We start from the raw sequence: 26,558 nt of genomic DNA, 5'->3' as shown, positions 1-26,558 counted from the left end.
TGTTTCCAGGCCACAGGGGGATGGGCAGGTCCGTATCACAAAATGTCCTCATGGGCCGGGCGCTGGGCCTAGTGGGAAACCAGGGCCCTCTGGGTGCTGACCGTGGGTCTGAGAGCTGGGGGTGGGGTGGGGGTGGGCCAGATGTGGGGGGCAAAGTGGGGGGCAGTGTGTCCATCATGAGGACCCAGTGTTCTCGTCCCAAGGGCCTGGGAGAGGGCTCTTGCATCACCATTTTACAGATTGGGAAACTGAGGCCTGGGACTGGGCACCTTGGTGAAGCAAAGCATGTCTTCCAAGGCTTGGGACTCCCGGCCCTCCTTGGATTTCAGCCTGAGGCCATCCCTGCAACAGGAGGGGAGGCCCCTGACAGTCCCACTCCCCTGGGGCCACAGCCCCTGAGCCAAGGTGGCCTCACACCCCGGTGGTCTCTCCTGGTGCCCACAGCCCCGCAGCCCAAGGCTTCAGAAGCCTCCAGGAGCCCCAGAAGGACCCTCCTCAGGGCAGGGCCGCCACTCACTGGGGTCTCCTCTGATAGTCTCGGAAATATTTCTGGGCAAATTTGAGCATTGTGTGCAGAGAGAGGGCCCCTGCGTCCTCCTGACCGCCAGCGGAATCAGCCCTGGCTAGGGCACCCTGCCGTAGGAGGGGAGGGAGGGGACAGGAGGGGAGGGGTCAGTAAGAGGAGGGGTCGGGCGGGGTGGGGAAGGCAGGGGAGGGGAGGGGACTGCAGACCTGGTGCCCGCAGCCGCCCGACCCACGACCCACGGACTCTACCCAACCCCTTACTCGCCCACTCGGCTTGGTCATATCCGCCATGTGCCCCGGATAACCACGCCCCTGTCCCTGGCCACGCCCACCGCCCTTGCTCCCGCCCCCATTGGTCTTCCCTCATCCCGGGTGACCCCGCCCCCCTACCTTGACTTTCTCCCACCTTCACAGGCACCACGCCAAAAACCTGACCCCGCCCCACCCGTGGTTGGCTTCACCTGGAGGGGACTGAGCCCGCCCTAATCCAAGCATCCCCACCCCATCGACCTGGTCACACCACCTTGCTGTCTCAGCGGACCCCCACCCCTCCCTGTCCCATTCTACCACACCCCTCTGGTCACGCCCTGGCTCTTCAGGCTTTCATCCCCTCCCCTGGCTGGCTCACCCCTCCCCAGCCCCACGCCCCCGGCACTCACCTCCCTCCTGCGGCCCACCTCCCGGGCAGCGGCCGTGGAGGCCACCGCAGCAGCCACGGCTGCGGCCCGACCACGGCCTGGCTCGGCCGGCAGCTGCAGGAATTCCGGGGCGGCCGCGGGCTGCACCAGCTCTGAGGGGAAGCGGCCCACGCGCCCGTGGATTGCCCCGAACCTCCAGCCTAGGCGGCGGGAAAGGGTCTGAGGTCAACAGGAGAACTGTCGTAGGACGGCGAGGCCCTGTGGGGCATTCGGGTGCCCCTCCCTAGAGCTCCGCCCGGGAGGCCCTGCGCCCAGCCCAGTTTACGGATGAGGAAACTAAGGTTCAGAGCGGGGCTCAGAGCGGTAGTGGGAAGTGGAGCGGACAAAGCAGCTTTTGTGGACTCTAAGAATATGCGAAGACCACAAACACGGAAACGCCAATGCCCACGGAGCTCCCCAAATCTGCAGACTTTGGCGGCCACCAACACAGTGACATTTTGGTCGGGGCAGGTCCCTCAGGGCACCAAGACCCTCCACCCTTAGTGCGTATCTGCAGTGTAAGTGCATGAAACCAGGATGTATGGGAGGGGTCCAGGGGTTGGAGGATAGCCGGGGGTGGGGTTGCGGACACCCTGGGAACCCACCGAAGTCGGGGCCCCCGCGCCGTAGCTCCTCCAGGTACACCACCTTCTTACGCACCACGCAGCCGGCGCTGTAGCCTGTGGGCGGGGCTTCCGTCAGCCCCGGGGAAACGCCCCCCTTGCCCCGCCCCCTCCTGCTAAGCCCTGTCTCCCGCGCCGACCCGCTCGCGGTGGCTCTAGGGGTTGCAAGTGGATGATGTCGCCCTTGTGAAAGGCCAGCAGCGCCGGGTCCTCCGGCAGGAAGTTCCTCACGGCCACCACGTAGTCCGAGTCCTGGATCAGGCAGGGGCGGGCTCAGGGGCCTGGGCCACTGCCCGGCGCCCGCACACAGGCTGGGGGAGGGGGGAGCATTTCCTAGGCAAAAGGGGGGCAGGGCATTCCAGATGAAAGACACTGGGCAAAGGCCCGGAAGCGTAAAGAAGCCGAAGGAGAGGGCATGGCAGGCACACTTTCCCGGCAGGTGGGCTGGGTTATGCCTGCCATGGGAGACTGGCCCCGGGTGGGGCTGGGGTATCTGTGCAGGGGCCCCGACCTTCTTCAGCTCCAGGATGAAGTCGTCCACCAGGGCCTTGACCTGGTGAGCTCGGGCGGAGAAGAGGATGACCTTCTCACTGGCCAAGTTGAACTCCAGCATGTTCTGGGAGGGGATGGTCACAAACAGGATGTCCGCAAAGCTGGAGGTCAGGAGAGTGGCATGAGGGCGGACGCCATGGCCAGTCTGCTCCTGCCTCCCTCTTCCCCCACCCCTAAGCCCAGCCTGTCCTGTCTGCCTCCGGGGCTCTCAATCCCCTCACACCAGCCCCCATGGGATTGCTCCTCTCTGCCCCCATCAGGGTCCCCAGCCTCATGCCCTACGGCCCTGGAAAGCAACCCTGCAGCCCCTCTCCACCTTGCCGTTCGGGCCAGCCTTCTAGATTTTGCCCACACAAATGTGTCTAGTCCACCTCTTGGCCAAATTCCACCTTTCCAAGCCAGGAGCTTTCCACCCGATGGGTGAGCAAGTTTCTATCTTTGTCCTTGTGTTATAAAGGACAAAAGGAGCAGGGGACAGGGGTCCCAGGACTCAGCGAGCTCCCAGTGACAGAGACTCCTTTTCCCTCCCGCTGCCCCAGGCTTGGCTGGCCACCTGCAGGCAGAGCTGGCGTTGGCCTCCCAGGTGGGAATGGGGAGTGGACTCATCCTCCCCTTCCAGGCTGTGTGACCCAAGACTCCCTAGCTCTATGCCTCAGCTTCCCCATCTCTAGAGCCTCAGTTAAAGGGTTTAGCACCGCCCCCCGGCCCATCCTGGGTGGTCCTGCAAGCGTTCCCAGGGCCTGCGGCTCCAGCGTCGCGAAGGCCCACTCCCGCCCCCTGCCGGTCACCTGTAGGCACGTAGGACCTGCAGCTGCCCGCCAGCCTCCCGGCCGCCCTTGACCATCCTCAGGAACTTGATGCCGTGGTGGGAGACCGCCAGGACCTGAACGCCCGTGCCCACGCTGCCCTGGGGCGGGGGGGAGGGGCACGTGAGGCTCTTCTAGCCTCGCCCCGGAATCCCCCGGGTGGGGTGTGGGGGCGGCAGGGGCTCGCACCGTGGCGGGGAAGAGGCGGGAGAAGTAGACCTCCCAGCTGTCGCGCGCAACGCTGACCACGGCCCGCTTCACGCTCTCGGTCACCACGGGCCGCTGCGCGTCCAGCTGGTTCTGGGCTAAGGGGGAGGGGGGTGTCAGGGCCTGCCCTCGCCCCACCCCCAGCCAGAGGTGTGTCCTCGCTGCCGCGCACACTGGAAACTGAGCCAGGCTTGGGTGGGGGCAGAGCGAGCTCCAACGGGCACCCAGCCTGGCGGCGGGCGAGGCGGGGGCAGAGCCATCAGGGGCCGGGCGTGTCCGCCTCGGGGTCCCGCCGGGGGCTGCCCCGCTCAGCGCCCTCCCCTCCCCCTGCAGTACCGAACAGGGCCCTCATCTGCAGCCGCTCGTCCGGGGAGATGCGCAGGCAGGCCTCAGAGAGCGTGTCATGCACAATCTGTGGGAACGAGCGTGAGGCAGGAGGGCCATGCAAACCCCTTGCCCGGGACCCGCTGGCCAGTTCTGGAGGGAGCGGGAACGTGGTGGAGGGGGGTCCCATTTATGCCACAATGGGGTCATCTGTAAACTCAGTCTTCTGTGTCAATCAGACTCCACCTGAAGGGCTCCTCTCCTGTCTCCTCACCTGCACAGGTGCACGCCGCCCCTCCAGGGCTGTAGATCCCTAATCTGTACTGTGGGGCACGCAGATTAAATCCCAGCCCCATTCCAGCTTGGACAACCTGTGACTCCGCCTTGACCCAACTGGGGGCCCACTGACCCTCTCTGTGGGGCTGGGGGATTCGGTAGAACAGCCCCGCCCCCCGCCCAAGGACCCCAATTCCCAGAGTGAGGGAGGCAGAATTGGCAGCCAGCCAGTCTACGTGCAATTGATGGTCCTGCTGGGGAGACTGAGGCAGAAAGGGAACAGAGGACCTCACCTGCCGGAACAGGAGGTCCAGCTGCACAGGGTGGCTGTAGCTGTCCTTAGGGTAAAACACCTGCGGGGGCGGGGCTTCAGCGGATACTTCTCCACGGCCTCCACCAGGCTCCAACCCCAGGGACAGCCCTCCCCCATACCTGCCGCTCCAGTCCCGCCTCTGGCCCCGCCCCCGGCTCCAGCCCCGCCCCGGACCAGCCCGCACTTCTGACCACGCCCCTAACTCCAGTGCCGCCCATGACCTCGCCTACTAGCTCCAGCTCAGCACCTGACCCCGCCCACCGGCTCTGGCCCCGCTTCTGGTTCCACCTCCGCCCTGGCCCTGTCCCAGGCTCTAGCCCCGCCCTCCCTGGTACCTCCTTGCGCAGGAAGATCCGCCAGGGCGCGTCCTGATAGCCATAGAAGTTGGGGTTGGCGAGGCGGTGCAGCCGCGTCTGCACGGCGTCCTCCGGGGGCTCCAGCGACCGCGAAGGCAGGGCTAGGGGGTGCAGGTCGAGTGAGAAGCTGGGCCTGGCCTCGGGGCACGGCCACAAGCGCTTCCCATCCTCGTCTACAGGCACCTGCTGGCGTGGGCTCACACGTACACTCATGGTGCTGCAGTTCTTTCCACACATATATTGAGTGCCTACTGTATACAAGTTCCGTGCTACGGGCTGGGGGTGCCTTGGTATAGATAAGGCACCTGCCCTTCAGCTTAGCGCCTCGCGGCGGGTGTGGGTTAAACGGCCTCTTTAGAAATGACAAAGTAGTCCTAAGAGGTGGGGTGGAAATGAAACGGTGATGAGAAGAGAGGCTGGGGGTGGGTGGTATGTCCCTCAGCCAGCGCGGCCTCAGCAGGCTTCTCGGAGGAGGTGCCATGTGAGCTGGGCTCTGGATGATGAGATGTGAGGAAAGGGCTTTCCAGGCAGAGGGAACCTTGAGAGCAAAGGCCCCGAGGTGGGAGTGGGCTTGGCATGTTCCAGGGACAGCCAGGAACAGAGTGAGCCAAGGGGAGCAGAGTGAGCCAAGGAGAGTGCAGGAGAAGACCAGTGAAGGAGGAGGGTAAGAAGATTGCTGAGGGTCTCACAGGCCATGGTGAGCAGTTTGGAATTTATCCTAGGGAACCCACGGGAGGTTTTCATGCCCACTGTGGCTGCTGTGAGAGAGTCGGAGAAGTTAGGGCTCCCGTTCTGAGACGTAGGCCGCCTGGGTTTATATCCCCGCTCTGACACTTCCCAGCTGTGTGGCCTTAGGCAAGTCACTTAACCTCTCTGTGCTTTTCCTCACCTCTAATATGTGGTCACAAATGGTGAGGATGAAGTGAGTGTGTACTGCAGCGAAGAACAAGGGGGACTGGCCTGTAATCAGTGTTAGGTGTGGCTGTGATGATTATACAGCTCTCAAGGACACAGAAGCATACACGCCACTGACACCAGTGACGGGCCCCTGTGCTCACACGGACGCTCAAACACCTGGCCCACCTGCCCCTCCCTCCCTCCTGGCCCCCTTACCTGGGGTGGGCCCCAGAGATGGCCTCGGGGTACTGGTCACCGGCTTTACTAGGGCCACAGCCTCTCGGGGCACCTGTTCCCACCCCCAAAGAGAGCATTCATGGGTCCTGAGGCCACCCCAGCTCCTGGTTCGGCTTCTGTCCACTGCGGGCCTGGCTGCCCTTGGCCCTCACCTGGGTGCCAGGTGCCGCTGCCGGATGCACCATCTGCCCCTTTAGGATCAGCAGGGCCTCCTCATGGGGGTCTGGCCGCTTCATGAATACCGTTCCCCCGTCCTTCCTGCAGGACGGTGTCATGCCGTGGAAACTTGGACACTGGGCCTCCCCCCTCCGCTGTGAGTTCCCACAAGAGGGAACTTCTGCCCACCCACCCCGACCCCTCGGCATTATACCTAAGGAAACTGAGACCCAGAGAGGGCCAGGGACTGGCTGAGGTCACACAGCACAAGGCCTCCTCCTGCCCTAGGACCCTCATCTGGATCCATCTACATGACCACTCACTCCCGAAGGGGAGTGGATACTGAGGCAGAGCAGAAGGGGCCAGAGGGCTGGCGCTGACCTGCGGACCTCGGGCTGGCCGCCTCGGGGTGGCTGCTGGTACTGCCGGACGATGTCCTTGATCTGCTGCGTGGGCTGAGGGAAGTGCTGGGAGTTGAGCGTCGAGTACCGAACCAGCTCTGGGGTGGGCAAGGCTGCGGGGCGAGGGACGGGGGAGGTTGAGGTCACCGGTCACCACTGTCTCCACGGGGGCCCAGCCCACCCGGCTACCCCCACCCCCGGGCTGGGATGGGGCACTCACTGGTTTCTGGAGAAGCATGGTCCTGAGCTAGAATGGGGGCCACCACGGGCTTGGTGGGGGGCCTTGAGGCCTTGGGCAGGAGGGCTGGCACCGTGGGTTTTGGTGTGGGGCGCAGGAGCACAGGTTTGGCCGGGGGGCCAGTGCCCACGGACTTGGGCCGGGCCTCTGGCGCTAAGGGTTTCTGCGGAGAGCAGGGTGTGAGGTGGATGCCTGGGACACACCAGCCCCTTCCCTCCTCTCGGGCATCCCAGCTCTGCCCAAGATGAGCTGTTGGGATCCCAGGCTCAGAGAGGGACAGAGATACCCAGGAGTGGCACAGCACGCCTCCTTACAGCGTGTGTCTCCGTGGCCCCCTCACCATGGGCAACCAAGCTCACCTCAGGGGGCAAGGATCTTGGGGTGGGGCCCAGGGGCTGCTGCTGGAGCGCCAGGGCCTGCAGAGTCATCTCCCGGGCCTGGGGAGAGGTGGCAGGTGTGACCAGGCATGTCTATTCCTGGGGCTCCCGGCCCCAGCGCCCCGGCCCCACTTACCAGCAGCACGGCCTGTTGGTGGATGAAGGCTTGCTGCAGGGCCAAGGTGGATGCATCCAGGCCTGGGACTGAGAGGGCACGGGAGAGGGCATGGCCCCTCCGCACTGTGCCCCTTGGGTCATCTGACCCCATCCCCTATGCTTGTGGCCGCCTCCAATCCAGCACCTGAGAACCAGTGAGAGACCCCAGCCCCACTACCCCTGGCCACCCCTGGCGGCACTAACTTGGTTTTGGCTCTGGGGGTCTCCTAGGGGTGTCCTTGCTGCTGCTGCTGCTGCCGCCACCTCCACCAGGCTGGCCTCCCCCCTTCATGCGGTAGGCGATGGCCGTTGGCTTCTCCAGGTCCTGGGGACGTCGGGTGGCTCGAGTGACCACCTCGGCCCTGCACTCCTGAGTTACCCAGCAACGGGCACCTGACACCGGCCGCCTCCTCCACCCGCGGGGGCTGCCTCCCCCGTTTGGGTTTCGGCTCAGTACCCAGCCTCCGCCCACGGGGTTGGCAGTGCTGTGTGGTCCCCACCCTCCCCAACCCCCCCATCCACAGAGGTGTAAACTGAGGTTCAGAGAGGGGCTGTGTCCTGCTCAGAGATGCACAGCACATCAGGGGCTCTTGGAAGGACCCCTGGGAGCTCCCAGAATGGACCCAGGTGCCCGAGGCGAGTCCCATGAAATCTGGGACTCAAGGTTCCTGGAGACCAAGGCCAGTCTGGCCCCGATAGAGAGAGCTCCCATCAGAGGTCAGCTCCCACCAGAGGCAGGGTGGGGGGCCTAGCTGTGGGGTCCCTCTTGTATCAGCCAGGAGCCCATACAACTGTGAGGACACCCCATCTTGCGCCCACTCCCAGGAGAAACCAGATGAGACCCCCACCCCCACGGCCCTGGCGGTACCGCATCCCCGCAGGACAACACAGGGCCGAAGAGGCTGTCCAGGTAGCAGTCCAGCCCCCTGTGGGGCGCGGCAGGCTCCCCAGAGCTGTCTGAGTCTGGTGGGCAGGGGTGGGGGGCAGGCAGCTAAGTCACGTCCTGTCTTCCCGCTGACCCCTGTACCATGCAGCCCCCACAGCCCCCCTCCTCCACCTCACCAAACGCAGCAGCCAGGGCTGGCTGACCTGGATGGGGTGCTGTCCCTCTCTGGGCCTCAGTTTCCCCATTTGAACCCTCCTCGTTGTGGCTGGAGTACCCGTCGGCGTCAGGCACTTTGGGCATGTACCCGGGGGGCTGGGGCTGGGGCTGGGGCCCAGGGGGGCCGTCGTCATCTGAATCCCAGCTGTTCCCAAACACCCTGTGGGGAGGGGCCATGGAGGAGCTGACCCGGGGGCACCTACAGCCCACCCATCACCCCCCTACCCCTGTGCCCTGGATTTAGGCGACTCTCCCTTTACAAGGCACCCCTTTCTCAGCCTCTCCCAGAAGCAGGGAGGCTGCAGCTCGTTCGGGGGAGCCCATCTGTGCAAGAGGGTTCCCAGATAGCTACCTACACTCTGGGGCCTCCCCGGCCGGATGTGGGCCCTTCGGCACCCACAATGAAGTAGGACTTCTGCCGCGGGAAGCCCTTGACGAGCTCTAGGTCCGACACCAGGTCCAAGACATAGTCGTGACCTGCCAGCTCGGCCCACTGGATCCCGTTCTTCAAGGCCACTGTCCAGCCCCGCCAGCCATCCGGCAGCCCCCTGGTGACAGTATGCGGGAGAGGTAGAAATGGAAGGCAGACCCCAGCATGACCGCATTGACCCCCGGGACCCTAGGGATGGGCTCCTGCCCCTCCTTCTCCCCCAGGTGCACGATGGTGGGTGCTGGGTGGGGTGTTCCAGGGGCCAACCTGTGCCTGAGAATGTCTCCAGCCACCTCTTCTCCCGTACTCCAGGAGTGCACAGGGCATGAGAGCTGATCACCTGGGGAGGCAGCAGGGGCCAGCGCAGTCTGGGGGGGCTCTCTTCGGCCTGGCTGCTTTGTCCTGTCCCCCTCTCAGGCCTCCTGGCGCTGGACCTGCCCCTTATCCTCCCTCCCCTCCCCCGCACAGCCTTTCTTCCAAGGGCACACATGTGCGGCCCCTCCCCAGCTCTGGACCAGCCTCCCTGAGGCCTGTGCTACCCAGGGCCTCAGGTCCTGCTGATTCCAGGGCCCCTTCAGGAATGGATGAGGGGGAACCATGGGTGGGGGGACGACAGGGCAGCTCACCATTGAAGCAGCTCACGTCCAGAGCCATGGCGGCCTTCTCGTATGTGGCTCTCCACTCGAGCTGGGTGGGGGGGAAGGAGCGGGCAGCCCCGGGCCCCTGCTGCTGTGCACGGCCCATGGCCTGCATGAGGCGGTGCTGACACACAGCCTGGAAGCCATTCCGCCCATGATCGGACACAAACCTGCCAGGAGAGGCTGGAGCTGCGATGAGGAGGGAGCTGAGGCTGGCCCACAGCTCTCTGCACAGGCCACAAAGGCCAGGCTGGGCTGAAAGGGTCCTAGGCTAGCCCTGAAGAAACTCAGGACAACTGCACAGAGGTCCAAGGAGAGAACAAAGAGGTTCCAGGTTGGCTCAAGTGCCCCTCGGGGGCACTGCCAGCATCCCAACAACCTTCTGCGCTTGTTCCTTGCCCTGAGCCCCATGGAGACGGAGAGCAGCCCCTGACCAGCCTCCCCGCTGGAGCTTCCAGGCGCAGAACCCCCCATGCCTGGCCTGCTCTGGCCCACTCACTTGAGAAGGTACTTGCTGAGGCGCGGGGAGGGCGCGAAGCCCCCCAGGCAAGCGGCCAGCAGCAGCCAGCCCCGCTCGGCGTTGCGGGCGTTGGGGTTGCGCCACACCTGGTTCGCCAGCTGCGCCAGGATTTCGTCCCGCAGCTCAGGCGCCGCCAGCCCCTTCTGCACAATGTAGCTCCCAAGGAGGGTCTCCTGGGCGCCGCGCAGCTGCGGGTCCCCCATGAAGCGCAGGATCTGGGCACACGAGGGCTCTCCTGGAGCTTTTGGGAAGTTGTTCCTGCCTGGTCCCCCCACTCAAACACTTGTCCCCCTACCCATATAAAAGTCCCCCACATTGCAATGCGATTGCCATCGTCCGTGCTGAACGACAGGCAGTTCATCCCAACTTTGGGAACAGTAAAGATCCAAATTCAATGTTGGTTTTCTCTCCCGCCCAGGAACCCTCTCTAGTGCCTCCAGGCCCAGCCCCCTCGCTGCACCCTGGGCCTCCAGCCAGCCCCTTGCTGACCGCTGGATCTAGGCCCCAAAAGGTTCTTTCTAGCACTCAGCACCTCACATTCTAAGCACCTTTCCTGGCTTCCTAAGGTCCCTGCGGTGAAATCTAATCCTTTTGTCCATCAATGAAGGGCTTGCTGACCCCTCTCTCCCCTTTGCCCACTTGAATCCTGTTCTGACCACCTCAATTTCCTCTGCAATCCGCGCCTTCTCCACTCTCCTGTCTGGAAGTTTGATTCTTCCTTCTACTCCAACTCAAATATCTCCTCCAGGAAGCCCACCCAGACTGCCCAGGGCTGGACTGGAGGTCTCAGCTGGTCTCCCCAGCCCCTGGGCTTCCTCCTGTCCATGCTGGTTTCTCACTGGCCAGATCTTCTTTGCCTCCCCCATCAGACTGGGAAGTCCTGGAGGAGATGACGTAGGGCCCATTTTTGGCCCTGGTGCGGCCTTTTTTTAATATTGAGAACTCTTCAAACACATACTTTCTATCCTTGGTGATGCAGTCTTTTTGCTGAGGAGATGGCTGGGAGGAAAAGCCCACCAGCCCCCAGACGGGGAGGTGTGGAGCTCACTGTAGGGGTGGTAAGGGCCCTGGCGGGGGGGGGGGGGGCTGGGGGCCTCTACATGTGAAGGTGGCCTGGTCAGCGCCATACCAGCTTGAAGACGCTTATGGCTTCCGCGTGGAGCTCCAGGGGCAGCAACGTGAGGGGTGTCCTCGGGGGCACTGCCAGCATCCCGAAGGCAGGTTCCTGGGGGCACAGGGCAGGCGCTGGGGAGACCGAGTCCGCCGGATCCATGGTGCTGTGCAGGCAGGCACACGCGAGCCTGCGGGGCAGGGGCTCTTATCCCAACATACAGGTGGGGAAACTGAGGCTTCAAGCGGGGCAGAGCCCGCCCTCAGGAGCTGGTGATGGAGACAGGGCAGGCCCCACTCTGGGCCCTTCCAGGAGGCAGGAAGTCAGGGCAGGGCTGACATGGGGGGGCGGGGGGCTCTGGTGGCTATTACATTTCTTAAATATTTCCAGAATGGTTGGCAAGCAGCCGTTGCCTGAGCCCCTCAGCACCTTCCCCAGACCCACCCAGGATCTGGTCACTGCAGGAACCATACCCGGAACCACAGGACCTGGAGGACAGGCCCCCCAGGTGAGGACAAGTCTCCACCAGCCCTCACCTTGAAGTGGCACCGGACGAACTTGGCCATGGGGTAGTTGTTGATGTCCAGGGGCAGCGTGGCCCGGGGCTCGGCCTGCAGCCGGGGCGTCCGCACGGGCACCACGTGGGCAGCTGGGGCCGGCCTGGCGTCTGCAGGGAGCGGGGGGCACTGGGGCGCCTGCTCCGCTGCCCACCCAGCCCACCCGCACCTCCAGCGTGACCTACCCGCCGCTGTGCGCAGGAGCCCGGCCAGCTCGGCTGGCACCTCCAGGTGCCCCACGGCCACCACCTCCCGCTTGCTCAGCTCCTGGGGGAGTGGGGGTGGGAGGGGGCAGCCCATGGAAGGGCCTGGTCGGCCCTGCCTCCCTCCACCCCTCGCAGCCCCCCTTGCCCGCACCCACCTCCTGCTCCCGCAGCCGCGCCTCCTCCACCTGGCGCCTCCGCTCTGCCCTCAGCTGCGGGAACAGATGGTCAGGGAGGGGGTGGTGGGGAGCGGCGATGCAGGACCGGCCCGTGGCAGCCCCGAGCCCGCCCAAGAAACTGTGGCCACTGCCCCACTTCCCAGAAGGGTGGGGGTGGGGCAGGCGTGTGGCCAGAGGGACAGGGTGACGGGGAGAGAGCAAGGGAGGGTGAGGCCCAGGGCAGAGGGGCGCTGGACTCTGGGTGACAGGAAGCCGTCCACAAATGCTCTGCAGCTCCTCAGTGCTTTCAGGTCAGATCTGCTCTTCGGGGGTCTGGGCCCGTAAGGGCTCCGAGACCTGCAGGTGTGTTTGGGCGGCCAAGCCTTAAGATGCCCACAAGCCAGAGACCCCGCCGGGACCCCACCCCATCCTTCACCCAGAAACCCCACTAGCCTCACTCAGCTCTCCCCACCAGGGCATGGGGTAGGTGGGGAAACTGAGGCTGGAGAGCGGCACAGTGGGAATGGAACACAGGCTGGTGTGGGGTCGGAAGTGCCCTGTGGGTGCTGAGCACCCCTTGTTGTGCCTCCTGGACCCTTGTTATGCCTCCTGCGGGGGGCAGGGTGCAGGAGTGGCCCCATGGGGTATGGGGTGCAGGGTTGGCCCCGGGGGGTCGGGGTGCAGGGGGGGTCCTGTGGGGTATGGGGTGCAGGGGTGGCCCCGCAGGGCATGGGGTACAGGAGTGGCCCTGCAGAGGAGCAGGGTGCTGGGGTGGCCCCGCTGGGGGGGCGGGGTGCAGGGGTGGCCCCGCGGGGGGTGGGGTGCAGGGGTGGCCCCGTGGGGGGTGGGGTGCAGGGAGGTCCCACGGGGTACGGGGTGCAGGGGTGGTCCCGCGGGATATGGGGTGCAGGGGTGGCCCTGCGGGGGCGGGGTGCAGGGGTGGCCCCACGAGGGTGCTGGGTGCAGGGTGGCCCACGGGGGCTCAGGGGGCCCTGTACCTTGAGGAAGCTCCGTTGACGCACGTAGGCGCGCACCAGCGCCCGGAACTGCATCAGACGCCTCCTCATGCGACGGTACCGCTGCCTGTGGGGAGGGGCACCTTGGGGAGTCAGGGGCCGGGGTGCACGCTGACCGGGCTTCACTTCCCTGGGGCTCACAGGGGAGCCTGCACTCCCTAAGGTCACGCTGCAGGTTCGGTGGCAGGGCCGGGACAAAACCTGCCTGGGCCCCGGGCTTTGGGTGGGCCTCTCATCACGCAGTGCAGGGTGGGTTCGACTGAACCGACTCCCACCCACCAGTCTCGAGGGCCCAGGAGAGGGTGGGAAGGGGCAGGGGCACAGCCAGTCTGGTCCCCCTTCCTGCAGAGGCCCGCCTCCTCAGCTTGCATGCCTCCAGGGATGGGGAGCTCATTCTCTGGATCCAGGCGGGCCTCTCCAAATCTTGGCCACTGGACCCCAGGGAGCCCTGCCCTCTCAGGGCTGCACCTGGCCAGGTAGCCTCGGGCTCGGCTCTGCAGCAGAATGATCTTGCGACGCAGGGAGCGGAAGCGGCGCTGGATGAAGAAGCCCCGGAGGCAGCGCTGCAGCGTGACGGCCGCCAGGTGCAGGACGCGGCCCCGCATGCTCTCCAGCAGCTGGTGGAGGTGCTCCTTGAGGAATAGCTGGGGACGGGAGGCAGGCACCGAGGTAGGGCGGAGACCAGGGAAAGAGGGGTGGTGGCGGGTGAGGAGGAGGGAAGACAGGGTCGGGAGGCGGGATGGTGCTTCGTGTAGAGGCTCCTGTGGGTGGGCTCGGGGGCCGCAGTCTTGGGCTTGGGCGTCCTGGCAGATGGCCCAGAACCTGGGGCCTGGGGGGGGTGGGGGCAGGGCTCACCTTGCTGACCCCAATGCGGTACATGGCCGGGGTGACGGTGCACAGGCGACTCAGCAGCGACACACATACATCCCCGGTGGCCGGCAGGTCCTGCTCGAGCGCCACTAGGCAGCGGTACCTGCGGGGTCTGAACTCAGCCTGGGCTGTGGGACCCACCCCGGGTGCCTGTGAGGCTACAGGGTCACTCCTCCCAGGGCTCTGTCTCCAGGAGGCCCGGTGGCCCCACTCAGGACGTCTCATCAGAAGAAAAGCGCTTTGTTCTCAAGACTCTTTCCTTCTGGGTGTCAGAAAACTGTCCTAACATGATTTCAGTAGAAGATGCTTTGCTGCCCTCTGTTGGGAACATGTCACAATAACTATCAAATTGACCCCCCTTTGGGGTCCAAACATGAAATACAGATACGAAAAAATGCCAAACAATCAAAACACCAAACAATCAGCATGGGACAGCTAGCATGGGTGGTTTTGGGTAGTGTACAACCTGAGCAACTGTACATGGCAAGCCCCGTTCTGCCTGGGTTGGGTGCCCCTGAGGCTGCGGGGTGCTGGGGAGGTGGGTGGAGCTCAGGGACCCCCCCCGACCGCGGTACCTGTCGATGAACACCTGGAAGGGCAGGCGCGCTGGAAAGCCCTCCTTGCGGATGCGCACTGTCTCCAGCACCCCCGAGTAGCGTAATTGTGCCATCACCACGTCCGGCTCAAAGAGGCCTGGTTCCTGAGGACAGGAAGTGTGCCCCTTGGGCTGCCCATGTGCAAAGAGCACCATCAGTGGTCAACAGTCCCCAGGGTGGGCTGGGCAGGTGGAGATCCACAGAGGCAAAGCCATTTGCCCATGGTCACACAGCACGGGGAGGAGGACTGCCACTGCCAGGGGCCTCAGCCATCACTCACCTTCTTGTGGTTGGGCTTCAGGCAGCGCACGAACAAGGGGTTACACCTGGCCGGGGCAGGAAGCAGGCAGCGTGAGGCTGGAGGGCAGGCGCTCACCTGCTGAGGGTCGCCCAGGCGTTAAGGTGCGGCTGGGTGCCCCTCCCACCTGCCGTGCCCACCTCTCCATCTTTTCCACCAGATCCAGGAGTGACTGCTGGAATTTGGCGGCCACCGTGTGTGCCTTGTAAAGCCGGGTGACGGAACTGCTCTTGCCCAGGCGCTGAGGGGCCGCCTGTGGGGCATGGCTGGAGAAGAGGTGTGCCACCACCTGGACAGGCGCCAAGACACCGGGTGGGGCGGCCAGCAGTGGGGAGAGACCCAGGAGACAGAGACAGAGAGATGGGGGCCGAGAGACAGGAGCGAACAGAGAGGGAAGGAGAAGGAGAAAAAGGAGTCAAGTTGTTAGGCCACAAAGATCCGAAAGCTAGCCCTCTCTGCTAGTTCTTGGCTTGCATGCCACTCAAGTAGGCTCTTTGTAGGGCACTCAGCACCTACACAGGGACCCCTCGCACGATTGGGCTTTGACTTTTTTCTTCTCCAGGCCAGAGAACACAGCTTTGCACTGAGTGTGTGCCTGGCCCGGAGGTGGCCCTGTTACAGTAACCTCGTGGGCACAGGGTTGGGGCCGAGGACGGGGTGAGCCAGAGGCAGGAGCAGGGCTGACCTCCCTTCCTGCTTCCCTGAATGGGGTAAAAGTGGCGCCAAGGGCAGGGTCTGACCCCCAGGCTGGGGGACTCTTGGGGGCGGGGCCTTGGCCTAGGGGCGGGGCCGCGTCCGGGGGCGGGGCGCACTCACCCGCGTGCGGCTGCGCACAAACAGCTCCAGCACGTCCTGGCGTACCTGGTCGTGGTTCTTGTCCAGGAACTTGTGCACCTGATAAAAGAGAAGGAAGCTCCGGGTGAGGAGCACAGAACGGACCCCTCATGCTGCGCAGCCTGGTGGGGGCAGAGGGCCAGTCCCGGGCAGTCAGTGCGGCCGGCTTGCTCCTTCCTGCCCCCGCGCTCCTCCCACAAGGGCGGGTCAGAGGCTCCCAGCCGGTTCGGGTGACGCGGGTGCCTCTGCCTGGTCTAGGAAGGACTGCACCCTCCCCGCTCCAGCCCCCACCGCCCTCCCCTCTCCTGGAGGGGACGGGTCATTAGCCAAGACCAGCCTGGGTCTTGGCTCCTAAACTCAGTAGGGGACACGCTCCTGGACCCGTTGTGCGGATAAGGAAAACAAGGCCCAGACAGAGGCAGGGGCTCCGAAAACTGGCCTGGGATAACCCCAGGGTGAGAAGGGGCCTCAGATAATGGTGATTGCTAGTCTGTATCTTACCCACTCCAGGCTTCTCCTACCTACCCCATGAAATGGGCACTACCATGACCCCCATTTCCCAGGTGAGGAAACTGAGGCTCAGCGAGGGTAAGTGGCTTGCCTAAGGTCACACAGCCCAGGCATGACACGGCTAGAACTGGAACCCGGGGCTGAGTGTCTGGAGCCCACACTGTGCTTCCCAGATTCCAGCAGGTGAGGGTGGGGGGCTGCAGCCCTGGGAGGCCGAGCTCTTGGGTCTTACCTGGTAGGTGACCTTGCCTGCATAGTGCTTGATGGTGAACTCGGGCAGCAGCATCTTGGGTTTGGAGTAGAGTGGGTTGGTGCTGTGGTGGTAGTGGCACTTCTGCAGGAACGTGTGGTCTGTGGCCTGGGGGCAGGCAGGGGATCAGTGGGTGGCCAGGGCCTGGGCACTTGGGGAAACACCCTCCTCCTGGCCCAGCAGCAAGTCCTCCAGCCCTGGCCACTGCCCAGCAGGCACTAGGGAAGACCAGCTCACAGCTTCCTGAGGCTGCCCATTGCCCTGGGGTGGGGGTGGGGGTGGGGTGGGGTAAGCAAGCAAATGCTTCAGCCACGAGCCTGAGGTCTAAGTGGACCCCTGCAAGCAAGCATGGCTGACTCAGCTCTCAGCCCAACTGCCCTTGCACTCTCCAATCCCACTGCTCAGTGCACCCATCCCACCCATGTGTAGTATATGTTTTCCATTCCCAAGGTCATCTCCTCCAGGAAGCTTTCTCTAACCTCCCAGGCGGGTACAGCCCCTCTCTCCAGCTGTTAATGGCAGGTCCAGTGTCCCAAGCCCCCTAACCCAAGCCAGAGTAGAGAGGCATGGAGGACCCAGGGCTGGATGAGGGCAGGAGGCTCAGGCCCGCACCTGGGGAAAGCAGCACTGGTCGTCGAGGATGCGCAGGATGCCATAGGGCTTCAGCGAGATGAGGTTGATGCAGGGCTGGTTGTCGGCAAAGGTGACCTCCTGCCAGTCCACCTGCTCGCGGAGGTACTCTTCCTATGGGCAGGGGGGCAGCAGGGGCTCAGGTTCCTTGCTTTGCCCAGAGTCTGCACCCCCTGCCTCCCACCTCGCCAGACACGTGGGGCTGAGTCCTCCAGGAGGGGCCTGACCAGGGCCATCCAGGCTTACACACCCGGAACGGAGAGCTCACTGCCTAGCAGACTACCTGAAGATCGCAGGGCCTCGCTGCCCCTCTACCTGAGGCAGCCCTGCAAAGGGCAAGAAGGACCTCCAAGGGGTCTCGACTCTGAGCTCAGCACCCCTGCCTGATCCCCTCCAGAACGGCCATCACATGTGCTGGTCCCTCTGTCTGAAATGCCTTTTCCCCCATTCCACTGCTGACCCTGTCGGATTTGTCCTTAAATATATCCTAGTCCATCTCCAAGGAGCCCTGTGGGGCCACCTGGGCGGGGGATGGGGGATGGGGCGACTGGGGCCTGGACACCTGCTCCTCCTGGAGGACGATCTTGTTGAAAAGGTACTGGAGGTTCTCGTTCGCGTAGTTGATGCACAGCTGCTCGAAGCTGTTGAGGCTCAGGTCCTGCCAGGTGGATGGTGGGCTTCGGTCCCGTCTGGGCCGGTGGCTCACCTGTGCTAGGGCCAGGCCCTGCCCACCTGCTCAGCCCAGGCCCAGAGCCCAGAGCCCTGCCTGCTGTCTGCAGCCCAACCATGCCTCTGTTCCAGAACCCTCCATGGCTCCCACCGCACACGGGCTAGAGCCCGCCGACCCACTAGAGGCAGCAGGGCTGGTGCTAAAGGCCCAGGCCCCCTGAGCCTCCGCCTAGGCTCAAATCTTGCTTCTGCCCCATTCTAGCTGTAGGACCTTGGGGAGCCTCTGAACCTCAGTTTCCCCATCTGCAGAGGGTGCTTATTGACAGTACCTGCCTCACAGGCTTGGGTGAGGACTCAGTGCAAGGACAGTGCCTGGCACACTGGAGGTGCTGCAGAGGTGTCAGGGGTCCCTTTCCTTGTCACTCTCCTGCCTGGTCTCCCCCCAACCCCCCTCGGTGCACAGCACAACAGCCGCCCTCCCCGCACCTCCCCAGACTCCATACCCCAGCTGGTCCTCCACCTAGAATGCCTTGATTGGTTCTCAAGGAATTAGCTCGGGGATCTTTCCTCCTCTTCCAGGAAGCCCTCCCTGACTGATGCCTCGCCTCAGGGCTTGCCCAGCCCTAGGCTTCCTCTGTCAGGGCTCTGACCCCACTCCAGCTTGTCAGAGTCTGTGCCCCCCCCTGCCCCGCCCACCTGGAAGCTCTGAGGCGGGGCAGAGCCTGGTTCCTGTGTGGAACCAGGAGTGGTTGTAGGCAGGACAGGGGGTCCGGGAAGGGACTGCGAGGCCCTGCCACAGGGGGGAACACGCAGACAGAAGAGAAGCCAAGGAGGTCTTGGCCATCAGCCCCCAGCCTCCTTCCCTCCCCTGCCCATGTGACCCCCACCTCGAAACCATAGATGTCCAGGATGGCGATGGACAGCGTGTCCTGCCGTGGGGACACCAGGGCGTTGACTCTGTCGATGAGCCAGTCAAACAGCAGCGCATACAGGGCCTTGGCGATGGCATCCCTGCACCAAGGTGGGGCGTGGGTGGGCACAGGGGAGGGGGCCCAGGAGGGGCCACAGGGGAGGGGCACAGGAGGGGGGCCTAGGGGAGGGGCCACAGGGGAGGGGCACAGGGGAGGGGGTACAGGGGAGGGGGTACAGGGGAGGGGCACAGGAGGGGGGCCCAGGGGAGGGGCCACAGGGGAGGGGCACAGGGGAGGGGGTACAGGGGAGGGGCACAGGAGGGGGGGCCCAGGGGAGGGGGCACAGGAGAGGGGCTACAGGGGAGGGGGCACAGGAGAGGGCCACAGGAGAGGGGCACAGGCGAGTGGGCCTGGGGCCTGGGGGTCCGGCAGTGAGGGGCACGGCTCACCTGGCGTCCACGGCACTCTCCACGGTGAGGGGCGTGAAGATCCTCTCCCGCATGGTCTCCTGAGGAGGGGTCTGAGCTGAGCACCCACCAGCCAGCCCTCCAGGAAGCCCCCAGGGGACAGAGGGGATGCTCAGCAAAGGGGGGCCAGAGAGGTGCTGGGGCTGCTCTGAGGCACTGGTTGGCCAAAGCAGCACAGCCTGGACGCCTGGCCCCCCACTGGCTGTGCTGGGGGCGCGTGGGGAAGCTGGCCGTCTATGGGGGGAACAGAGGCCTGGGGCCACCTGACCACAGCTCAGCCCTGGGAAGGGGGGGAGGCCCAGGAGGGATGTGAGTCCAGGGGAGGTCAGGGAAGGCTCCCTGGAGGAGGGGACGACCAGGCTGAGCTTCAACATGTGAGCGCGGGGTGGAAAGGGGAAGGGTGCTTTCCGGCAGAGGGAACAGCGTATGGGAAGGGAAGAAGGGAGAGCCTAAGGCTTTGGGGGGCCTAGCGGTTCCTCCCCGCCAGGAGCCCACGCGGCCGGGCAGCGGGTGAGCGGGCGGAGGGGGTGGCTAGGTAGGAAGCTGTGTGCGGGGCGTGGGGGCCACAGACTCACGGTCACTTTGAAGGTGAGCACCCTGTGCAGGCCCTCGGGGGACACCTGCAGCAGCTCGGCCACCGCCTGCGTCTCCCGTGCACTCACCACCGACGCCACCTCCTGTGCGTCCGCCTGCGCCGGACAAAAGCGGCAGGGCTGGCTTCTGGGTTTTTATTTTTTATTTTTTGCAGGGGCAGGCTCCAGGAATCGAACCCAGGTGTCTGGCATGGCAGGGGAGAACTCCACCACTGAACCACCATTGCACCGCTCAGGGCAGGTTACTTTTAAAATCGCAGTACGCTAACATTTCTAGGCCGTAAATGTGCCGTTTAACCTCTGTAACTACCAGTCAGCAGCATTAGTGACACTGAACATGTTGGCTGCTCTCACCACCGTTCCCTACCATTCTCACCACCCCGAGAGACTGCACACCCAGGGCACACCCACCCCCGATGCCTGGAAACCTCTACCTTCTGGCATATTCCAGTTATTTCATACAAGCAGAATCACACACACCGTCTACTCCTTTGTGTCTGGCCTACTTCACTCGACATGTTGTCTTCAGGGCTCATCCATGGCGTGGCAGGGACCAGGACTCCGTCCCTTTTTATGACAAGTGGCACCCCATGGCACACAGCCCACATTCTATCATCACCTGCCGATGGGCGAGCGGGTGTCCTAACCTTTCAGTTACCGTGAGTGATGCTGCTAAGAAAGTGGGTGAGCCCCTGCTTTCAGCCCTTTGGATTTTATCCTTGGAAGTGGGTTTGCTGAATTCTTAGTTCAATATTTAACTTTTCGAGGAATTGCCAAACTGTTTTCCACAACAGCTGTACCATTTTCATCCCCAATGGCAACGCACAGAGGTTCCAATTAACAGGATATATATATGAAATTAGATAAGCTGAGTTTAAAGTTCATATAATAATAATAATAATAATAATAATAAAAAACAAGAAGTCAGAGTGGTCAGGAAAATCTTGAAAAAGAAGATGAGTGGAGGTTACCATCCTAGATATTAAAACACTGTCAAGTTACAGTTATTAAAACAGTGTGATAGCACTGCACAGAGAGAGAGGCCAATGAAGCACAATAGAAAGTCTGGAATTAGACATACATGTATTTAGGAATTTAGTACATGATAAATAGGTATTTTTCAAAATATTAGGACAACTGAGTAATCATATGGAAGGAAAACTAATCAGGTCAACAACAAAAAGACAATCCAATTAAAAAGTCGGAGGTTTGTTTTTGCAAAACTTATGTATGTAGCGGAGAAGCTTAGCCTCCCTATAGGCATGCCTGAGAGTTACTTCTGGAGGACCCCTGTTGTTGCTCAGACGTGGCCTCAGTCTCTAAGCCCAACTCTGCAAGTGAAATCACTGCCCTCCCCCTGACATGGGACATGACATCCAGGGGTGAAAGTCTCCCTGGTGACATGGAAGATGACTCCCAAGGATGAGCCTGGCCCTCGCACTGTGGGATCAACAATTCCATCCTGACGAAAGAGGGGAAGGGATTGTAACAAAATGAGGCATCGGTGACTGAGAGAGTTCAAATAGAGTCGAGAGGTTACTCTGAAGGCTGCTCTTATGCAAGCTTCAGTTAGATATTGCTAATTACCAGTTTGCCAATGCCTAACCAAAACCATTTCTGTTAACCCTAAGGAACACCTAGGGCTCTATCCACAAAGGTTCCAGGCACTAAGACTACTTTCCAGAAACCTACAATGTTCAGATGGCTCCTAGGCCAGATAAGTCCTGAACCCCAGAGGGCCCAGCCTCTCCAGAACATCAGCTAGTTCCATTCCTGTACCCCATATTAGTGACAGCCCCTTCCAACATGGGCGAGTTAGAACGGGCACAGCCTAAATACCTCTAAGATTTGGGAGAAGGGTCAAAGGAGAGGAGAATTATAACAGGGAAGGTAGGCTTTAACAAAGGAGTATGAGTGCTGAATCATTATATTGATATTTCTTTTAGTCTCCAGTGTCTTAGAGCACCTAGAAGGAAAAACCTAAAAAACAGTAACCCACAACCCAACTCTGAAATCTGTTCTACAATTACTTGTTACGAGGTACTTTGAAATGTATTGCTTTTTGGTATACATGTTATATTTCCCAATAAAAAGTGCTTTTTTAAAAGAGTGGGCAAAGAACTGGAATAGCATGACATTTCTCCAAAGGAGACACACAAATGGTCAGCAAGCACAGGGAAAGATGGTCAACATCAGTAGTCAATAGGGAAATGCAAACTAAAATCATCTTGAGGTGCCACTTCACCGCCACAGGGACGCGAGGATTGGATGCAGAGAAGCGCAGCTGCTGGGACTCTACCCCTGCCGAAGCCACCCATTGCAGTGGCTGTGATTGTAAATGTTCTTTCAGCTTCTTTCCACTCCTTTTCTTGTTATCTTATGTTAATTGAGCGATCTAAACACTGCTGGAATCTCTCACCAAATGCTTCGCCAGCAGGCTTTTGCTCGTTTCCCAGCGCTTCTCGGTCTATGCTTGCCTGCTCCCTGCCAGCTGTAACCCCAACGTAACCAAGCAATCTGTGCCAACTTAAACAGCATCCCTGTCTCCACCTCCCTTCGTGTGAATCCTGCGGAAACCCTAAGTGCTTTTAACTCGGGGAGACAGATTTGAGCCAGGGTGTGCTTGTGTCTCCACGCAGTCCACCTTGCATTAAAGCTCTGTCTTTCCTCAAAATCCCCATATCGTGGCGCTGACTTCCGTGCGAGCCCCTGCTTGGCACAGGGCAGCTGATGTGGACAACAGTCTGCGAGTCCTCAGAGAGTGAAGCAAAGTTTCACGTGACCTGGCAACCCCACTACTAGGTACACACCCCAGCGCATCGAAAACCCGGACTCAGACACGGTACACAGACGTCGTAGCAGTACAACTCACAATCGCCAAAAGGAAGAAACAACCCAAATGTTCAGCCAATGCATGAACGAATAAACAAGTATGGTGCGTCCGTTCGATGGACTAGGACTCAGTCTTAGGTCCCAAGTGACAACACGGATGAACCTGTCAAACACTGTGCTCGGTGAAAGGAGCCAGAAACAAAAGGCTACATAGGCTGTGCTTTAATCTACAGGAAATGCCCAGACTAGACAAATCCAGAAAAATAAAACAGCCTGGTGCTTGCCAGGGGCTAGAGAGAGGGGAGCGGGGGTGGGGTGGGGGATAGCTAATGGAAGCGAGGTTTTATTTTGGGGTGATGAAAGTGTTTTCAAACTAGAAAACTAGATAGAAGGGGTGGTTGCACAGCACCATGTATGTACTAAATGCCACTGAACTGTTCACTTTGAAATGGCTGATTTTAAGTTATGTGAATTTTACCTCCATAAAAAATGCAAATAAATTTTTTTTGTAATAAGTCAAGATGTAATGGAGAACCGCCAGATGTGTTTGCAATTTCTACCAGACACAAAGGCTGATCATTTTAATGCGCACGGCGAGGTCTCAACCAGCAATTAGCAAACGAACCACCCAGAAGGAGAGAAAAGGACCAATGGCACGAACAGAGTGTGACCCGAAAGGGAACACAGCGGGTGGCTTGTTGCCCCAGGGTGTTGGGGAGCCATAGCAGGCGGCAGGGCTCCTCTCACCTCGTACTTCTCAAAGAAGACGTTGCCCAGGTGCAGGATGGAGGCCAGGATGCGGAAGGTGCTGTCCTGGTCCTCGCTGCTGAAGCCCAGCACCTCCATGGCTGCCAGGAGCCGGCGGAAGTCTTCGGCGTCGCTCTTGCCTGCTATCTCACAGTCGCCACCCTGGGCCAGGGCAGCGGTGGTCAGGGAGCCTGGGCGGCGGGGGTTGCAGCCCCGCAAGTCCCGGCTCGGCCCTGAGCCTGATGAGGAGCGGCCCAGCCAGGTCCCGGGCCTGTGGGTGTTCAGGAGGCCGGGGTGGGGGGGCAGGGAGGACCAGGCCAGAGGACAGGGAGGACCATACCAGGGGAGGGGTGGGGAGGACTCTGTTCCCAGGCACAGATCACAGCTGTGCCAGCCTGAGCCCAGCCCAGCCCTGCCCGCCCTGCGTGTCTCCCTGCCGCCCCGCGGCCCTCAAGTGCCTGCTGCCGCCCACCTGGTTCAGGTAGTAGTAGGTCTCCGGCTCCTGCAGGCTGAAGGTCTGCCGCAACTGGGCGGGCAGCCCGGCCAGGAGCTCGTAGAAGATATGGTAGTTGCGCTCGTTTTTGGCCTGCAAGGTGTTGTGTGGGTCCAGGGCAGGTAGCAGCCCAAGGTGACCCCCGCTACACCACCCACGGGGCCCAACCCGGGGGGAAGGTGGGGGCGCCCTGGGGGTGAGAGGGCTCCAGGCCCAGCTTGATGTTATCATTTGTTTCCTTGGTGGGGTCCGGATGGAGGGGCTGCGCAGGCAGGGGGGGCTCCGGGAGGGGTGCATACGTGCTGGGGGAGCCTGCCTGCGGTGCGTCGAGACGGGAGAGGTAGGGAGAGGGAGCCCTGCCCGTGGACGCACCCACGTGGACATGCACACAGGTGTGGGGCCAGCTCTGCTCCCCCGGCCCCCTGCGTCCGCTCTGAGCTCCGAGCTCTGAGCTCCGGCCCACCTGAAACACAATCCTGGATTTCTCGAGCAGATACTGGGAGGTTATGGCACCAGAGATCACGCCCCTGAGGGGGGGACACAGGTCAGCCCGCGGGGTGGAGGCGGAGTGGGGGACTGCAACAGCCTCTGGGCACCAGGGGCTGGGCTGGGGCTCCCCGGCAGCCCCCCACCCTCCCACTCACCCTTCCAGAAAGATCTCCACGAACTTCCCAAAGCGGCTGGAGTTGTTGTTCCGGACGGTTTTGGCGTTCCCGAAGGACTCCAAGAGGGGTGTCGCCTCCAGGATCTGAACCCGAGGAGGAGGTGTGGGCAGTGGGGGGCTGGGCACTGGTCTGCCTTCCCCAGACACAGATTTCCCCCAAGGCTCTCCTTTGTGAGGGTGACTGCACGGGGGCCCCCCTCACCCCATGCTGCCCAACCCCCACTGCAAGCCCTGTGCCCCACCCTCGGCCTCCCATGGCCCCGGGGCCCCTCCCACCCTCAGATGCTCCTGCTGCATACACATGCATGGACATGTGGGCATAAATCTGCACGTGCACACACACACACGTACACACAAACACACACGCACGGCACGTACCTTTATCTTCAGGCACACCCGGAAGGGATGAGGAGGGGAGAGAGACACGGGGCCACAGGCAGGTCACCAACACTGACCACCTCCTCCCCCAGCCACAGCGGGGGGACCACAGAGGGCCGCAGGCCCTTGGACTCCCCATGGTGGGTGGGACAACCTGAGACCCTTGGGCTCCGTGCAGCCCGGCCGGGGGGAGTCCTGCCCGGGCCACTTCTCCCGCCCCCTCCCCACCTCCCCCTGCCTGGACTCCCGGGGGGGGTCTCCTCCCTGATGCCCCCACTCCCTGCAGGGTGGTCCTCAGTGCAGCAGCCACAGGGGGCTTTGCAAGCCCGTATCGCAGGTCAGGTCCTCCCTTGGCTCCCGCCTCATTCAGGGCCAAGGTCACGGTCCTTGCATGGACCACAGGCTCGGTCCGGCCCAGCCCCACCTGGCCGCATCTCCCCCCTCCCTCCCTGGGCCCTGGGCATCTGCACTTGCTGATCCTTCTGCCCAGAAGCATGGCCCTCATATAGCTGGGGCTGCACTCTTGCCCCACCTCCGGGACGCCCCATGAACAGCCCTGGTTAAAGCATTAAAGGCTGAGCCCTGTTAGATATACGCTGTGCATGGAGTGACGTGTCCGCAGTATTCCATGGTATACTGGTCACATATCCTGGCATATGACCCAACCACATATGCTGCATGAATCATGTGCCCACGGAACCCGTGTCCTGTGAGTGTGAACTCATTTGTAACAGGACCTTTGAGGACGTTATTTACAGGAGCAACTTGTAAATAGGGGCTTCGGAGACACTATTCGGCTGAGGTCAAACCGCATTGGGGTGGGCCTGATCCCTATGCCGGGTCCTTATAAGCCAGAGGAACTGTGGATGCAATCACAAGAGGCCACAGGGGGACCAAGGACAGGGGCCACCTTGGAATGAAAGTGAAAATGCGGAGGGAGCTTATTGGGCTAACTGAAAAAGAGGAAAGGGGACGAAACGGAGGTGAAGCTCATCTCAGGTGGAATCCCTCCATCAAGGAATTCAGACCGCAGGGCTTGGAAATTTGAAGCCATTAAAACCAGCCTACAACCTCTCCTCTGTCTCCACCACGCCCCCAGCGGGAGAGCCTTCCAAAGTTAAAGGAGCCACAACATCTTTGGCTGGTGGGACCCGCAGACAGACAAGTGCCACATACTGGGCAGGATAAGAAAAACAGAGCCCAGAGACTTCACAGGAAAGTCTTTCAACCTGCTGGGTCTCACCCTCAGGGAAAACTGACATAGGTGACTCCATCCCCCTGATAGGAGGTCAGTTTAGTCCTGGAAAACCCGGCTGGAGTCTGTAATACCTATGTAGACCCTCCTAAGGGTGGAGAGGGAAAAGGCACCTTACAAGCAGGACAAGAAACAAGAAAACAAGAACGGAAAAACTACCCTCTGTTAAACAAAACTTAAGCTAGAGGCCCAGAAAAAGCTGAACTGAAGGTCAAAGAACAGATAGACAACAAACTCATCTAGCAAGAAAACCTTAGGTAAGATAAGTGAAAGCAATCTCCAGAATAAACTAATTAAGGTAATTAAATGTCTAGACACCAGCAAAAAATAACAAATCACACCAGGAAAATTGAAGATACGGCCCAGTCAAAGGAACAAACCAATAGTTCAAATGAGATACAGGAGCTGAAACAATTAATTCAGAATATACGAACAGAAATGGAAAACCTCATGAAAAACCAAACCAATGAATTGAGGGAGAACATGAAGAAGGCAAGGAATGAACAAAAAGAAGAAATGGAAAGTCTGAAAAAACAAATCACAGAACTTATGGGAATGAAAGATACAGTAGAAAAAAACATTGGAAACCTACAATGGTAGATTTCCAGAGACAGAGGTTAGGATTAGTGAACTGGAGGATGGAACATCTGAAATCCAAAAAGAAACAGAAACTATAGGGAAAAGAATGGAAAAATATGAGCAGGG

The 26,558-nt window shown here is 61.4% G+C and overlaps 1 protein-coding gene across 1 annotated transcript in view; it reads right to left on the bottom strand.

The window, feature by feature from the left end:
- The window catches only part of MYO15A (myosin XVA), a 64,729-nt gene that overhangs the window by 21,006 nt on the left and 17,165 nt on the right, over window positions 1-26,558 (bottom strand). Inside the window, exons 8-53 of the mRNA XM_077163408.1 lie at window positions 24,599-24,604; window positions 24,201-24,304; window positions 24,020-24,083; window positions 23,536-23,649; window positions 23,064-23,225; window positions 19,467-19,580; window positions 18,874-18,932; window positions 18,401-18,524; window positions 17,407-17,502; window positions 16,827-16,958; window positions 16,197-16,322; window positions 15,437-15,514; window positions 14,761-14,909; window positions 14,603-14,648; window positions 14,302-14,426; window positions 13,712-13,829; window positions 13,325-13,500; window positions 12,839-12,923; window positions 11,841-11,894; window positions 11,643-11,746; window positions 11,459-11,582; window positions 10,941-11,036; window positions 9,791-10,026; window positions 9,280-9,461; window positions 8,921-8,993; window positions 8,580-8,771; window positions 8,211-8,383; window positions 7,990-8,084; window positions 7,326-7,446; window positions 7,102-7,169; window positions 6,948-7,025; window positions 6,571-6,751; window positions 6,331-6,463; window positions 5,946-6,051; window positions 5,773-5,845; window positions 4,639-4,760; window positions 4,284-4,343; window positions 3,727-3,802; window positions 3,373-3,488; window positions 3,166-3,284; window positions 2,337-2,478; window positions 1,966-2,077; window positions 1,808-1,882; window positions 1,185-1,363; window positions 518-633; window positions 270-342 (exon numbers count right to left, since the gene is read on the bottom strand). Of these exons, the coding sequence (XP_077019523.1) occupies window positions 270-342; window positions 518-633; window positions 1,185-1,363; window positions 1,808-1,882; window positions 1,966-2,077; window positions 2,337-2,478; window positions 3,166-3,284; window positions 3,373-3,488; window positions 3,727-3,802; window positions 4,284-4,343; window positions 4,639-4,760; window positions 5,773-5,845; window positions 5,946-6,051; window positions 6,331-6,463; window positions 6,571-6,751; window positions 6,948-7,025; window positions 7,102-7,169; window positions 7,326-7,446; window positions 7,990-8,084; window positions 8,211-8,383; window positions 8,580-8,771; window positions 8,921-8,993; window positions 9,280-9,461; window positions 9,791-10,026; window positions 10,941-11,036; window positions 11,459-11,582; window positions 11,643-11,746; window positions 11,841-11,894; window positions 12,839-12,923; window positions 13,325-13,500; window positions 13,712-13,829; window positions 14,302-14,426; window positions 14,603-14,648; window positions 14,761-14,909; window positions 15,437-15,514; window positions 16,197-16,322; window positions 16,827-16,958; window positions 17,407-17,502; window positions 18,401-18,524; window positions 18,874-18,932; window positions 19,467-19,580; window positions 23,064-23,225; window positions 23,536-23,649; window positions 24,020-24,083; window positions 24,201-24,304; window positions 24,599-24,604 (5,157 nt within the window). The remainder of the gene's footprint in view (window positions 1-269; window positions 343-517; window positions 634-1,184; window positions 1,364-1,807; window positions 1,883-1,965; window positions 2,078-2,336; window positions 2,479-3,165; window positions 3,285-3,372; window positions 3,489-3,726; window positions 3,803-4,283; window positions 4,344-4,638; window positions 4,761-5,772; window positions 5,846-5,945; window positions 6,052-6,330; window positions 6,464-6,570; window positions 6,752-6,947; window positions 7,026-7,101; window positions 7,170-7,325; window positions 7,447-7,989; window positions 8,085-8,210; window positions 8,384-8,579; window positions 8,772-8,920; window positions 8,994-9,279; window positions 9,462-9,790; window positions 10,027-10,940; window positions 11,037-11,458; window positions 11,583-11,642; window positions 11,747-11,840; window positions 11,895-12,838; window positions 12,924-13,324; window positions 13,501-13,711; window positions 13,830-14,301; window positions 14,427-14,602; window positions 14,649-14,760; window positions 14,910-15,436; window positions 15,515-16,196; window positions 16,323-16,826; window positions 16,959-17,406; window positions 17,503-18,400; window positions 18,525-18,873; window positions 18,933-19,466; window positions 19,581-23,063; window positions 23,226-23,535; window positions 23,650-24,019; window positions 24,084-24,200; window positions 24,305-24,598; window positions 24,605-26,558) is intronic.

The sequence above is a fragment of the Tamandua tetradactyla genome, chromosome 6 (assembly GCF_023851605.1).
Source record: "Tamandua tetradactyla isolate mTamTet1 chromosome 6, mTamTet1.pri, whole genome shotgun sequence".
NCBI classification, from domain to species: domain Eukaryota; kingdom Metazoa; phylum Chordata; class Mammalia; order Pilosa; family Myrmecophagidae; genus Tamandua; species Tamandua tetradactyla.
Note: the sequence above shows the minus strand (reverse complement) of the source record. Positions and strands in the feature narration are given on the sequence as shown.